Source organism: Cannabis sativa, unplaced genomic scaffold (genome assembly GCF_029168945.1).
Source record: "Cannabis sativa cultivar Pink pepper isolate KNU-18-1 unplaced genomic scaffold, ASM2916894v1 Contig4, whole genome shotgun sequence".
Lineage (NCBI taxonomy): Eukaryota > Viridiplantae > Streptophyta > Magnoliopsida > Rosales > Cannabaceae > Cannabis > Cannabis sativa.
Window position 1 is genome coordinate 1,481,723 of NW_026870040.1, and position 16,265 is coordinate 1,497,987.

The following is a 16,265-nucleotide window of genomic DNA, read 5'->3' on the forward strand; positions in this document are numbered from 1 at the left end:
CACGTCCCTATAAAGGGCTCGGTATGCCCAAATACGCTACACACATTAGTAGATATATTTTCATAATTAACAAACAAAAATATTGCAAAGCCAATCTACTAATTAGTTTGGTCTATTAATCTGATAGTTTGGTGGTAGTTTTCAAAGTTCTCTCCAAATGGCCTTTTCTTTTGGTTTATTAATTAGTAATTGCAATTTTTTTTTATGAATATTACAAATCTTATTTCTTATCTTCTTTTCATAATTTTCAAATTTGTTTTATTTCAAGATCTATAAATATAGATAGCACATTGTTTAGCTCGCAACTTTTATTTTTTTTTGAGAGCAATACTCATTCTGCCCTTTAGAATCTTATAATGACTGATTTACCGTTTAATGAAAGCATCCATTTTCATTCAAAAAAAAAATATATTATAAATCCAATTTATCATTTTTATTAATATTTTTAATGATTATAGATTTGGTAATCTATCTTTCTATATAGAAAAAAAAATATACATACTATAGAATTTTGAAAGTTCTTACGTTAAATATGCACTTTTAAGTTTGATCAATTTATATAGTATTTTTTTATTTTTAGGTCTTTTTATGGTATTTAATATGTCATATATATATAAATTAGGCTTTCAAATCTCATATTTAATATTTTTATTTGTTTAGGTAGTTTTATTTGTCACTAGTACCGAAAAAGTCACTGGAGTTTGCTGCTGGTGTTGGAAAAATTACCGGAGTAGCTGTTGGTGTCAGAAAAGTCGTCGGAGTTGCTGCCGACATTAGAAAATTTTTTAGAATTGACATTGTCGCCGGAAAAATCACTAAAAAAATCACCAAGTAACTACTTTCTTGGTGATTTTCTGGTGACAATGCCAATTCTGACGACTTTTCTGACACTGGCAGCTATTCCAACGACTTTTTCGGCATCGACAGCAAACTTCGGAAAAATTATCAGAATTGGCATAGTCGCCGGAAAAATTACCAAGAAACTATGATTTTTCCAGTGATTTTTCCGACGACAATGCCAATTCTGACGACTTTTCCGACACCGACAGCTACTCCGGTGACTTTTTCGGTACTGACAGCAAACTACAGAAAATTTGTCAAAATTGGCATTGTTGTTTCTTGATGAAGAAACCAGTTTCTTGGTGATTTTTCCGGTGATTTCTCCAGCGATAATGCCAATTCTGATGACTTTTTCGGCACCGACAGTAACATCGACGACTTTCCCGACGTCGACAGCAGCTTTGACGACTTTTTTGGCACCGTTAGCAAACTCACGTGTCTTTTCCGGCACCGGTGACAACTCCGGTGATCACTGTAGTTTCATTTGTTTTATTTTTTAAAAAAAAAATGTGAATGAAATTTTAATATCTTTTATGGTAATTCAATCTCATATATGTTAAGTTTTTATTTCAAATACCATATTTTTTTCTATTAAATTTCCTTACCATATTTATCTAAACTAGCATTATTTTTACCATATTTATGGAATTACCCCATATATATATATATCTATATATATTCATGGCTTCGGCTACAGTATATATATAACTAAAAACGTGACCCAACACGTTACACGGTGGATGTCTCTAAATATGACACATGTTTTGTTTGTAGCTTTAGAAAATATTTTATTGTTTTTTTTTTTTTTTTGAAAGAACTTAGAAAAGTTCATTGCAATAAAAAGTTGGGAATCACAATAGGGGATCCCTCCCTGAAAATGTAGCCATTACACTGACTATTTTCTCTAGCCCATTTTGCTAAAGCATCACAAGCTAAATTGTCTCTACGAGAAATAAAAAAGAAATTACAATTATCAAACAAGTTACACAAGTTTAATATCTCCAAAGCCAGAGGTTTCAACTGCCAAATTGGGGGCAAATCTGTTTCTTCAATGCATCAATCAGTACTTTTGCGTCCGAGGCACCGGCATACCTTCTGAATCCTTTCTCTCTAACTAGCTGCATAGCCCATTGAATTGCCAGCAACTTTGCCTCAGCTGCAGAAGAAGCCGAAACTTGCTTGGCGAACCACTCCGTTTTGTTGTTTTGCCTATCCAGTAATCCCACCGCAAGACCTGCCTTGTCCTCCTTCCAAGATGCGTCCGAGACACTGAATATATCAGCAGTGTTGCATACCGTTTTTCTAATCACACCAGCAGGTGTTGTTACACCTATGTCCGAATCCTCCTTCATTGCTCTTAAGGCTTCAGAGTGTCTCCTCATAATGGAGTCTCTTATTTGTAGGATATCAACTACACCCCCTTTGAACAAGAGTTCATTTCTAGCTTTCCAAATACCTTCAAACAAACAGCTCACGAAAGATAGGAAGCTAGCAGTATGCTGCCTCGGGATACTTTCCAAGAGCCTCACTAATCTTTCCTTGATCGAGTTACCATTACCTACCCCTCCACGGGAGGAGAAGGGGCTGCCAAACCAAAGCGCCCATGCACAATGACAATCCCAAAATAAATGAGTGGCAGATTCAGTTTCTTCCCCACACATAGAACAAATCTTATCCCTTACAAAAACTAACCTTTCTTTAGTCGGTAGGCAGTCCGAAATCACTCTCCATAACATCATCGAGTGCCTGAAGTGCAACCTTGGGCTCCAAACTTTCTTCCACAGTTTGCTATCTATACTCGGCCCATGAGCTTGGGACGCCTCATAGCCTCTCTTCACTGTGAACCTCCCATCAGTCGACTCCTTCCACACTAACACAGCTGTGTTCTCACTAGGTAATCGGCCAATTCTAGCAATTCTTTCACCCAACGTATCGCCAAACATTTCCTTAAGAAGCCCAACATTCTAGCAACCATTATCAAGAGAAATATCTGCCACAGATCTAATATTTGGAAATCTTGGCCTTACTCGATCCATAAGGTTTTGAAAGTCGCAGTAGTCGAGCCATGGGATCCAAGGCTGCTTCCAAATATCGACCGTGTCCCCTCTACCAACTAGAGTCATTCCTCCCCTACGAATTACATCTCTAGAGCTGAGAATTCCTTTCCAAAAGGCTGAATCATTATCTCTGGCTTGTGTACTCCAAAACGAGGCCTTCTTGCAATATTTCTCCGCTAGACATTTAACCCACGGCCTATTCAAATTTGAGGCCATCTGCCATGCCAACTTGGTAAGAAGTGCTTTATTCATGTCCTCCATCTTCCTAAATCCCAAACCTCCTTGGAAAGTGGGAGTACAAAGTTGATCCCACCCCACCAGGGTCATGTAACGCTCCTTCTCCGTATCCCCCGTCCACCGGAATCTCCTTATAATCTTATCAATATCACGGCAGCTAGAGAGTGGTAGTTTGTTTGTAGACATTGCATACAACGGGATCGAGAGATCTATCGATTTAACCAAGGTGGTACGCCCCACAAACGACAGCAGCTTCGTTTTCCATCCTTCAATCCTTTTCATCACCTTTTCTCTCAAGTACATATATTTATTTTGTTTTTTTCCTTTTGAATACAAAAGGATTCCCCAGGTGCTTTTCATTACCATCACACACCCTTACCTTTAGCACATTTAGTATATTAGCCTTTAAAGGACTTGCCACATTCTTGGAGAATAGAACACTGGATTTCACCAAGCTACACTGCTGGTCGGACCAACTCTCATACTTATGAACACATTCCAATATTTTGGACGCCATGTTCACATTAACACGGGTGAACAAAATCGTGTCATCTCCGAACATCAAATGCGTTATTGCCGAGGCAGACCTTGATATTGAAATCCCATGGAACTGGCCACATGATTGCTGTTTAATGATTAGCTTGGATAGCACATCATGGCATAGCAAAAACAAAAAAGGAGACAAAGGATCACCTTGGCGTAGTCCCCGTTGTGGATAGAATTTATTTTGAGGCACACCATTGATTAACACCGAGTAAGAAACCAATTGGACACATTCCATTATCAAATCACAAACTTGCTTGTCAAAACCATTACCTTTGAGCACCTCATGGAGGAAGTTCCATTCAATTCTATCATAGGCTTTGAGCATATCTAGCTTAATCGCCATGAGCCCTCCCTTACCTTTCTTCCTCTTAATCATGTGAACCAATTCTTGAGTTAGAATTGACGATTCAGCAATCCACCTTCCCGAAACAAAGGCTGATTGGAAAGGGGATATCAACTTGTCAATAACCTCCCGTAGTCTGGTAGCAAAGATTTTCGATATAATTTTGTAGGCAAAATTACACAGGCTTATGGGTCTGAATTTGTCCACCGTACTCGCATTCTCCTCTTTAGGGATCAAGCATATAAAAGTATAGTTCAGATGTCTATCCAACAGCCCCGTTTGGAAAAAATTTTGAACCATTTCTATTACCTCACTCCCCACTATCTCCCAATATTTTCGATAGAAAAAACCCGGCATCCCGTCGGGTCCCGGGGCCTTCAAAGGATGCATCTCGGCCACTACATTCCAGATTTCCTCAGCCGAGGGAATACTTTTAATCCTTTTGTTCTCATCCACCGAAATAACTGGCGACTGAAGCTCATAGAAGGCCCCATCTATAACCGTTTCCTGGGACTTATACAATTCCCGGAAGAACTCATTGAACACTATCCCAATCTTCCGCTCACTCGTCTCTCACACACCAAGGTTATTCTTCACCGCAGAGATCTCATTCCTTCTCCTTCTAATTATAGTGGACGCATGGAAGAGCTTTGAATTTTGATCACCCACTTTCAATTAAATCTCCCTAGACCTTTGCCTCCACATAGACTCTTTCCGAATCCAAAGTTCAGAAATTCTGGACTGCAAGTCCGATTCCTCAAGCAAAAGAGATGCAGTCGTTGGTTGACATTGTATCCAACCTAATCTTTCCTCAGCTTCTCTAATCATCATGTCACATTCCCCGAAGACATCTTTTTTCCATTTTTGGAGAGCAACCCTCGTATCATTCAGCCTTCCACACATATTTCTACTCCTCTCACCCCTCAAACTCCACGCTCCTTTTATGACATCCTCACAAGAATGGTCCCTCGCCCATGCTTCAAAAAATCTAAAGGGTTTATGACCCCTGTTCTTTCCCCTAACCGTGTCCAAAAGCACGTACCCATGATCCGAAACCGAGATAGGTGCGTTAGTGACTTTGGCCGCAGGAAAAGCTGTAATCCAATCCCCCGAAACCACAGCTCGGTCCAGTCTCTCTAGTCAAACCACCGAAGAATCTATTATTTTGCCAAGTGAACTTGCACCCATGGGAACCAAGATCAATTCCCCTTGTATTTTGCAAGAAGTTTGTAAGAATCCAAGTATCACGGGCGGCTACTCGTCTTCCACCACTCTTCTCCCAAGGATGCGCAATCACGTTAAGATCCCCAATCACCATCCAGGGACTTCGGCATCTGTTGATCCTTGTCTCCAAATCTTCCCAAAATAATTGTTTTTCATTCTCATACGGTCTTCTGTACACAGTAAACAACCTCCATTGTTGTTGGAAATTATTTTACCAGGATCTTAGATCTACTCACAAGTATGTTGATTAACACCCTAAATATGAACTTCTAAAACGATTATAAATTAAACACATATAAAGTATGAGAAACCTTACATTGGATGCAGCAGAATAATATGCTTCTTCCGTTCAGATCTCTAACCCTTGTATCCTTTCTGTCGCAGAGTATTATCAAGATCTGAACCTGGATCTCTTTCTCTCCTTCCTTTGATGCGGAAACTCCTTCTTGTTGAATGTCTTTCTTCACGATCTTCCTCACTATGATTGAGGTACTACTTGCTGTGTGTGGGCACTACTTTATCACTAAGAGATTCGAAATATTCAAGGAAGAAGAGGGAGGTGAAGGTGGCGCCTAGGTATAGAGAGAGAAGGCTCAGGTTTTTCTCTGAAGGAAACACGATGTGAATATCTATTTTTCCTGAAGCCATCACTATCTATTTATAGCATGCAACATAGGGTTAGGCTTGAATTATTTGGCATTAAAATAATGAAAATATCAAATGATAAACCCTGCAAAGGTGGCCGGCCATGGCTTATTGGACTTGGGCCTCACTTTTGCAATTTTGCTGTTTTATCATTTCTGCATCTCATTTTCTCAAAAACGCCAATTTTCAAATTCAACCATTTAAATGCCAATTCTAACTATTTAATAACTATAATAATTATTAAATAATATTTTCATTTATCATATTTATTAATTGGACCATACAAAGTATCTTAATTAACAAATATGCCCTAAAAACTCTTTATTTACAATTTCGCCCTTACTTAGTGAAAAATTCACAAATAGACACAGTCTAATTTGAGAATTATAATTGATTAATCAAAACCAATTAAATGAGTCTTACAAGTAATATTGTCTCAACTAGTGGGGGGACCATGGGTCTATATAACCGAGCTTCCAATAAGCAGATCAAGAATTTATAATCTAAATTCACTGACTTATTAATTCTTCGTTGAATCCACGCATAGAACTTAGAACTGCACTCTCAGTATATAGAATGCTCTATATGTTCCACCATATAGACACGTCATTAGTTATCCATTGTTATAATCCTAATTTGATCAATGATCCTCTATATGGATGATCTACACTGTAAAGGGATTAGATTGCTGTGACACCCTACAATGTATTTTATCCTTAAAACACTTAACCCCGTATAAATGATATTTCAACTATGTGAAATGAGTACTCCACCATTTATTTCCGTTTGGTCAAGCTCGAAGGAAATCATCCTTTACTTTCTATTCGCCAGATAGAAGCTATAGATTCCATATTTATGTTAGCGCTCCCACTCAATTGCACTACCGTGTTCCCAAAATGTACGTATCACCCTGACCCAAAAGTAGGCTTAACTAACAAATCAAAGAACACGAATAACACTCTTGAGATTGAGCCTAATCATATCAGGATTGAGATCGTTTGATCTAGGATCAACTAGGCGATATTGACTTGAATAGATATTACGGTAAGTTTAATAAATCTATGTCAAAGTTCAATATCGGTCCCTTCCGATGCATACTCCATGCACCCAAGTCAAGCTTTACTTTAACCAATGCTCTGGAAAGAACATAGCATTTAATAAATGCAAGTAAACTCTGTTGTAGATTATCATATCAGTGAAACCCCGTGTCTGATAAATCTAGGAATGTTTATTCACATAGTCATGTTTACTTTCCACTGTGTTGACAACACAATAAACAGGATCAAGTATGTGAAAAGGGTTTCAGATGAATTTATAAATCAAATAGACAAGCAATTGATAACATGAACCAAAGCATACAAATGAATGAAAAATACTTCTGTTTCTTTATTGATATTGAATAAAATGGATTACATTGAAAATGGATTTTTATATATGGCATAAAACCCAACAATTGTAACTTCATCATAGGTTCTTTAATTGCCACTTCAAATATCCCATTACTAGCTTTTACCACTTCCAAGTCTACACCATCATTCCACATCAGAGCAAAACCTCCCCCAATACCCACGGCGAGGATAATTGAAGAAAATTGATAACCCAATAGCCTTGCCACTTCATGAATCCCATCCTCGTTAGTCTTTGTTTCCATTAAAAAAAGACACTCCTGTTTATGACGCCTAACCCAAGACCTAAGTGCTCGGGTTGACGGGGTTCTACGAACACCCCGATAATTCCACGATAGAAGCCTCATGGGGACGGGGGGCTTGATAAGGGCCGCCTGCCTGCCCGACAATACATTTTGCGTCTCAAGGATTGTAACGTTCACTAAATTGCAATCCAAATTTGAACTACTCGTACCTGTATTCAACGTATTCCCAGAATCCACCATACGACTCCCACCACTTCTGGTCCCCTGCTTGGCTCCTCTTCTACTGCCAATCGAGCCCCTCCTAAGGCCACGAGAATGATTTTTTCTCTTGGAGCTATCACCATCCTGACTGCAACTACCAGGGTTGAAGGTATCAACTTCCAGAGTAGGAAGCAGAGTAACCGGTGACAAAGGGGTTTTATCACCCAGGGTAACTATGGTTTCTTCTGAAGCAATCACAGGTACAACATTAACACAGGCTTTCCTCTTTTTCGCACCAGAGAAAGAAGGGCCACAAGAAGAAAACTCCATGTAGTCATGGTACACAACAACTTGAGTAGGCCCTTTTCCACCTTGGGCCGGACTTAAGACTTATTCAATTACTTCTTCAAGGTTTGTATCAGTGGGACAAGTAATGTAAGTGGGCTCAGGATAATGGTGGGGTACTCTAGACTTACAAATATCCTCATGTGGTCTATCCACCATTTGGTCACGTGTGGGCCCAATGTCAGCCATCAAACTTGCTATGATCCCATCATCTCTTCTCCTACTATCTATCTTGGTCATAGGGTGTTTTCTAGAGCTAGGTAAAGGCCTCAGAGTCAAATTACTCAAATCGCTCATCTTCCCCTGATCCCTCAAGCACGCCTTTTTTGTACCCTACAACAGTTTCCTATTTGGTGAAATCCTCACACCAATAGTCCGCTGCTGTTCGAAATTATTTTACCAGGATCTTAGATCTACTCACAAGTATGTTGATTAACACCCTAAATATGAACTTCTAAAACAATTATAAAATTAAACACATATAAATTATGAGAAACCTTACATTGGGTGCAGCGGAATAAAATGTCTCCTTCCGTTCAGATCTCTAACCCTTGTATCCTTTCTGTCGCAGAGTATTATCAAGATCTGAACGTGGATCTCTTTCTCTCCTTCCTTTAGTGTTCAATCTCCTTCTTGTTGAATGTCTTTCTTCACGATCTTCCTCACTATGATTGAGGTACTACTTGCTGTGTGTGGGCACTACTCTATCACTAAGAGGTTCGAAATTATTCAAAGAAGAAGAAGAGGGTGAAGGTGGCGGCTAGGTATAGAGAGAGAAGGCTCAGGTTTTTCTCTGAAGGAAATAAGATGTGAAAGTCTATGAGCATGTCTGATATTATTTTCTGTTTTTTGTTTTCAAAAAATTATTTTTAGAAATGAGAACAAAAAATAGTTTTTGAAGTTTTTAAAAACAAGTCATGTTTGGTTTGGTTTTTAAAACAGAAAATAACATTTTGTTGTTTTCAAAATTCTTGTTTTTTGTAACTTTATTTTCTGAAAACTGTTTTAAAAAAACAAGGCCAAACAAAGCCAAATTGTTTTCAGAAAACAATTTTCAGTTTTTAAAAACAAAAAACAGTTTTTTAGTTATGATGCCAAACATGCACTATTTTTCCTGAAGCCTTCACTATTTATTTATAGCATGCCACATAGGGTTAGGTTTGAATTATTTGGCATTAAAATAATGAAAATATCAGATGATAAACCCTATTAAAATGGCCGGCCATGGCATATTGGATTTGGGCCTCACTTTTTACAATTTTGCTGTTTTATCATTTCTGCATCTCATTTTCTCAAAAACGCCAATTTTCAAATTCAACCATTTAAATGCCAATTCTAACTATTTAATAACTATAAATAATTATTAAATAATATTTTCATTTATCATATTTATTAATTAGACCATACAAAGTATCTTAATTAACAAATATGCCCTAAAACCTCTTTCTTTACAATTTCGCCCTTAATTAGTGAAAAATTCACAAATAGACATAGTCTAATTTGAGAATTATAATTGATTAATCAAAACCAATTAAATGAGTCTTACAAGTAATATTGTCTCAACTAGTGGGGGGACCATGGGTCTATATATCCGAGCTTCCAATAAGCAGATCAAGAATTTATAACCTAAATTCACTGACTTATTAATTCTTCGTTGAATCCACGCATAGAACTTAGAATTGCACTCTCAGAATATAGAACGCTCTATATGTTCCACCATATAGACACGTCATTAGTCATCCATTGTTATAATCCTAATTTGATCAATGATCCTCTATATGGATGATCTACATTGTAAAGGGATTAGATTACTGTGACACCCTACAATGTATTTTATCCTTAAAACACTTAACCCCGTATAAATGATGATTCAGCTATGTGAAATGAGTACTCCACCATTTATTTTCGTTTGGCCAAGCTCGAAGGAAATCATCCTTTACTTTCTATTCGCCAGATAGAAGCTATAGATTCCATATTTATGTTAGCGCTCCCACTCAATTGCACTACCGTGTTCCCAAAATGTACGTATCACCCTGACCCAAAAGTAGGCTTAACTAACAAATCAAAGAACACGAATAACACTCTTGAGATTGAACCTAATCATATCAGGATTTAGATCATTTGATCTAGGATCAACTAGGCGATATTGACTTGAATAGATATTACGGTAAGTTTAATAAATCTATGTCAAAGTTCAATATCGGTCCCTTCTGATGCATACTCCATGCACCCAACCTAAGCTTTACTTTAACCAATGCTCTGGAAAGAACATAGCATTATACCAAATGCAAGTAAACTCTGTTGTAAATTATCATATCAGTAAAACTATGTGTCTGATAAATCTAGGAATCTTTATTCACATAGTCATGTTTACTTTCCACTGTGTTGACAACACAATAAACAGGATCAAGTATGTGAAAAGGGTTTCAGATGAATTTATAAATCAAATAGACAAGCAATTGATAACATGAACCAAAACATACAAATGAATGAAAAATACTTCTATTTCTTTATTGATATTGAATAAATTGGATTACATTGAAATGGATTTTTATTTAGGGCATAATACCCAACAAACTCCCACTTGCACTAATATAAAACTAATCAGTACATAATTCTGACGGTGCTTTTCAAATGCAGTTACGGCCAAGACTTTGGTGAATGGATTAGCTAAGTTGTCTTCTGTGTCCACTTTCTCAACCAGTACATCCCCTCTTGCCACATATTCTCTGATGATGTGATACTTCCTTTCTATGTGTTTGCTTCTCTTGTGGCTTCGAGGTTCCTTACTATTGGCTATTGCTCCATTATTATTACAAAGTAGGACCATAGGCTTTTCCATTCCAGGCACGACACCAATACTGGTGAAGAACTTTCTCAGCCAGACAAGCTCTTTAGCAGCTTCTGCTGCAGCTATGTATTCTGCTTCCATTGTAGAGTCTGATATCGCGGTTTGTTTAACACTTCTCCAAACCACTGCTCCACCCCCAAGAGTAAACACCATCCTGTTGGAAATTATTTTACCAGGATCTTAGATCTACTCACAAGTATGTTTATTAACATCCTAAATAAGAACTTTCTAAAACGATAAATTAAACACATATACAGTTTAAGAAACCTTACATTGGGTGCAGCGGAATTAAATGACTCCTTCCGTTCAGATCTCTAACCCTTGAATCCTTTCTGTAGCAGAGTATTATCAAGATCTGAACCTGGATCTCTTTCTCTGAATCCTTGATGCTGAATCTCCTTTGCTGATGATCTTTCTTCACGATCTTCCTCACTATGATTGAGGTATTACTTGATGTGTGTGGGCACTACTCTAATCACTAAGGTAATTTCGAAATTCAAAGGAAGAAGCAAGAGAGAGAGTGGCGGCTAGAGAAGAGAGAGTGGAGGCTTAGGTTTTTCTGATTCAGAAAGTGTCAGAAGAAAAGTCTATTTTTCCTGAAGCCTTCACTATCTATTTATAGCATTCCAGTAGGGTTAGATTTGATTTATATGGCATTAAAATAATGAAAAAATCAACTTAAAAACCTACAATAGGTGGACGGCCAAGCATTTAGTGGATTGGGCCTTGTTTTTGCAATTTTGCAATTTTAACACCTTTTGTATCTGATTTTCTCAAAAATGCCAATTTCCTAATTCAACCATTTAAATGCCAATTCTAACTATTTAATAACTATAAATAATTATTAAATAATATTGTCATTTATCATATTTATTGATTGAACCATACAAAGTATCATAATTAACAAATATGCCCCTATTAACTCTTTCTTTACAATTTCGCCCTTACTTAGTGAAAAATTCACAAATAGACATAGTCTAATTTGAGAATTATAATTGATTAATCAAAACCAATTACATGAGTCTTACAAGCAATATTATCTCAACTAGTGGGGGGACCATGGGTCTATATAACCGAGCTTCCAATAAGTAGATCAAGAATTTAGCCCTAAAATTCACTAACTTATTAATTCTTCGTTGAATCCACGCATAGAACTTAGAATTGCACTCTCAGTATATAGAATGCTCTATATGTTCCACCATATAGACACATCATTAGTTATCCATTGTTATAATCCTAATGTGATCAATGATCCTCTATATGAATGATCTACACAGTAAAGGGATTAAATTACCGTAACACTCTACTATGTATTTTATCCTTAAAACACTTGACCCCGTATAAATGATATTTCAGCTTATGTGAAATGAGATCTCCACCATTTATTTTCGTTTGGTCAAGCTCGAAGGAGATCATCCTTTGCTTACTATTCGCCAGATAGAAGCTATAGATTCCATGTTTATGCTAGCGCTCCCACTCAATTGCACTACCGTGTTCCCAAAATGTACGTATCACCCTGACCTAAAAGTAGGCTTAACTAACAAATCAAAGAACACGAATAGCCTTTCAAGATTGAGCCTAATCATAACAGGATTAAGATCATTTGATCTAGGATCAACTAGGCGATATTGACTTGAATAGATGTTACGGTAAGTTTAATAAATCTAAGTCAAAGTTCAATATCGGTCCCTTCCGATGCATACTCCATGCATCCAACCTGAGCTTTACTTTAACCAATGTTCTGGAAAGAACATAGTATTTCTCCAAATACAAGTAAACTCTTGTTGTAGATTATCATATCAGTAAAACCCTGTGTCTGATAAATCTAGGAAACTTTATTCACATAGTCATGTTTACTTTTCAATGTGTTGACGGCACAATAAACAGGATCAAGTATGTGAAAAGGGTTTCAGATGAATTTATACATTATGTACATATAATCATGAAATAAATCATGTGAACCATGCAACATTAAATGTTATTTCTGATCTATATTAATAAGTAAATATGATTATATTGAAATGAGTTTTATTTAGGGCATAAAACCCAACAAACTCCCACTTGCACTAATATAAAACAAAAAGTGCGTTTCAAATAATCTCAACACCTTGATATACAAATCAAGTGTAGTAGTAGTAAACTCCTCGTAATAGGATCTGAAAGGTTGAATTAACCACAACCTTTTCTCCACTATTACTCTTCCTTTAATCACAAAATTATTGATAATGTGAAATTCCTCTATATATGTCTACTCTCTTGGATACTGGATTCTATATCTTTGGCAACTACTTTTGGTTAATCAGGAAATTAACAATAGTAGTTTAAGGCAATTTGGAATGCTGCTAAAAATGTATAGAACTTTCCTTAGACTGAATAAGTACCTTTCCTGCAACCTTAACATTCAGTCCCTCTCTGGTAGACCTAGAGACTTCAGATAGGTTTTTACACTTCTCCAAAATCACTATTCCACCCCCAGAGTAACCACCATCTTATCAGAAAGATTTACTAGCACAAAGGCAAATTTCGAAATCTGATATGGTGTAGTCTAAGAGTTTTAAAAACACCCTTATAGACTAACATATAGTTCCTCTTCTTTATCTTAAGATTTACTTGAATGTCTTCCAATGTTCTTCTCCTGGATTAATCTGATACCTACTCATTACTCCCACTCAACAGCAGGCGTCTGGTCTAAGGCATACAAAAACATATCTAAGACCTCTCACTGTTGATATAAGAAATTCTTTCATGGCTTTATCTTTTCTGGAATAGTTGAGACTTTTCCTTAGATAAATAAAATCTATACCTAAGAAGTTGTGAAGCTTCTATAGATTGCCATTAGAAAGAAAATGCTTCAGCATCTTACTAAAGTAAGTTGCTTGCATTAGAGTAAGTAATTACCAGGTATACCACAAGCCATAGGTTTAGATAAACTCAAACCTATAATACTAGGAACAGGCAGTTTGTTAAGTCCATTGAATAGACTTATAAACGAAAATTTCCTTTTATGTCCTTGTAATAGAAAACTTTAGGTTATTCCATGTGAATGGATTAAACCATAGTTCTATTGGCTTTCTTCTTAGTTTCTTATCTTGACAATCCATTACTTGTTTAAACTCACAATGGATTTTAATCACTAGTGTCTCCCAAGTCATAAGAAGGTGAGTTCCTAGAAACTCTCCCACTACGACAAGGTACCGTGAATTATGTCGAAGAAAACTAAATGGTATTGATCTCTTTGGTTGTGACAAGACAACAGAGGCAGTGGGATCATCATATGTTATATAAGATGATAGAGCACTTTTGGAATCAAGAATTAAATATCTCCTTTATTTGCTACTTGTTTTTCAGACTTAGTCATTTTCTTAGAAAAGTAGTATTTGTTTGAACAAACACTTTCTTATCTATTGACAATGGGATGGTCCACCCCTAATCACTTAGAATAGCTAACAAACCATGGTTAACAGTTGTAGCTTTTCTTAAGATTTTGATTAGGTCATCCATGAATCTAGTAATGATTTACATTAAGTACCCAACCATTACATCATTCTGAAATTGTATTACCATAGAAGGATTTAGGCAACGACTAGTAACTAATCATCAACATGTAACTCGAAATTTCTGGGGAGGTAAGTTTGGATATAATTCAAAAATCAATTTAATGATCTTTGAACTGCATATCTACTAACTATTTCTCCACCCCTATCAGTTCGCAAGATCTTTAACCACTTACCTTAATGGTTTTAACCATTGCTAGAAATTAATGAAATTTTTCAAACATTTCAAATTTCTTTGCTAAAAGGTATAATCTAGAGTTATCGTTTTTAAGAATACAACGAAAAAACTCATATCCACCCCTGAATGTACATCCATCTGCGAATGAGATGAACTACTTTCAGTGGATATAGGCATATTAACTCTTTGCAGAGATTGATCTTGTCAAATTCACTATGAACAAGATACAAATGCCATAGATTAAAAAAAATGTGGTAGTGTCTTTTGATGACTTAGGTATAGTTACATCAAAGAGTTCTTAGAATACTTCAAGTGGATCCTGGTCACAGAATACCTAACTCATATTCCATACAGTTTTAATCCATTAATAGAAGATGGATATTAAACACTTGAGAAAGTGTAACTGTATTGTATTCTGGAATTAGAAATATAAGAAAATTTCTATTTGGAATCTAAAATTAAAGTCAAAAACTTAAATTTATACCAAATATTATGAGTAATTCTTTCTTGGACCACCACTACTAATACAAACTCTAAGTCAGATTTGCCCATACAAGTAGGAGATTTCTAAGATTGAGGTTTTATATCAATTGGGAATAGAATTTCGGGATTATAATCATAAGCGTCATTTAATTTCTTAAGAGAAAATATAGAATGACATGAAATGATTTATAGACCATTCATCCAATGATATGTTTTTGAGCTAATTCGAAATGAATAAGCTAAGAGGAATTAGGATAATTTCATTTATAAATAAGAATCCAACGATGCTTCGATTAGCGAAAGACAAAGTAATCTTATTTATGTAATCTTCTTTTTTCATATTTTAAAAATACTAGTCTAAGGTGTCATCAATTGATGAACAGCTAGACGTGCATATACAATATATATCTTTCGAGATCTTACACTATTATGTATGTCTAATGGTGAAAATCCATTAGGGATTTATCTCATTAGAAAAACAAACATGTTAGACCAACAATGAAGATTCGAAATTAAACTACAACTTAATAACAGAAAATAACATGGTTCAATATAAATTCATACACAATTCAGAAATTATAAACATATAGCAAGTAGGAATGACTAGTGAAAATACTAAAACATACAATCCTAAATAATTTCCAAGGTTTTCAACAAAGGCGATACGGTGTCCGGTAAGCGAGAGTCAAAGCATCATTTATTGAATAGAGTTGTCAGCTCATCTAAAATAGAAACCATTCTAGCAACCTTTTATTCGATCAAAATAAGAATCCAACGTTGTCCCGGTAGGCGAGAGTCAAGGTTATTCTCATTTTATGAGCTTCCACCATTGTTTCATGTTTCATAAGTTTATCTCTAAGTAGTCACCGTAGGGGAGAGTCTAATAGAGACGAAAACTTACAAAACACTTATCAAATGAAATCTTACGGTGTTAAATGCGTTCAACGAATAACCATCCATAGGGGGACGAAGTCTAGCGTCTCGAGGTTATATTGAAAACATTTAACTTTTGTAAGACCAACAATGGAGATCGAATATCTTAATAATAATCAAGCTCATTATTTAAAGTGAGTTGTATTTTCTTTGATTCTCTTTATTTAATTTATTTAT

At 36.0% G+C, this 16,265-nt stretch overlaps 1 protein-coding gene across 1 annotated transcript; it reads right to left on the reverse strand.

Annotated features, from left to right (window-relative positions):
- Positions 1-1,668: 1,668 nt before the first annotated feature.
- LOC133033353 (uncharacterized) lies at positions 1,669-2,783 on the reverse strand. The gene is made up of 2 exons (XM_061108067.1): positions 1,933-2,783; positions 1,669-1,783 (listed from the first exon to the last, which is right to left on the reverse strand). The coding sequence occupies exons 1-2, from the start codon at positions 2,781-2,783 to the stop codon at positions 1,669-1,671; spliced, it is 966 nt and encodes a 321-aa protein (XP_060964050.1).
- Positions 2,784-16,265: the final 13,482 nt, after the last annotated feature.

Bases quoted from the DNA above. Each gene is read 5' to 3' on its own strand.
- LOC133033353 (XM_061108067.1), bottom strand. From the start codon at position 2,783: ATGTTTGGCGATACGTTGGGTGAAAGAATTGCTAGAATTGGCCGATTA. The intron at 1,784-1,932 runs GTATGCCGGTGC...TATTTCTCGTAG, and splicing joins AGAGAGAAAGGATTCAGAAG to AGACAATTTAGCTTGTGATG.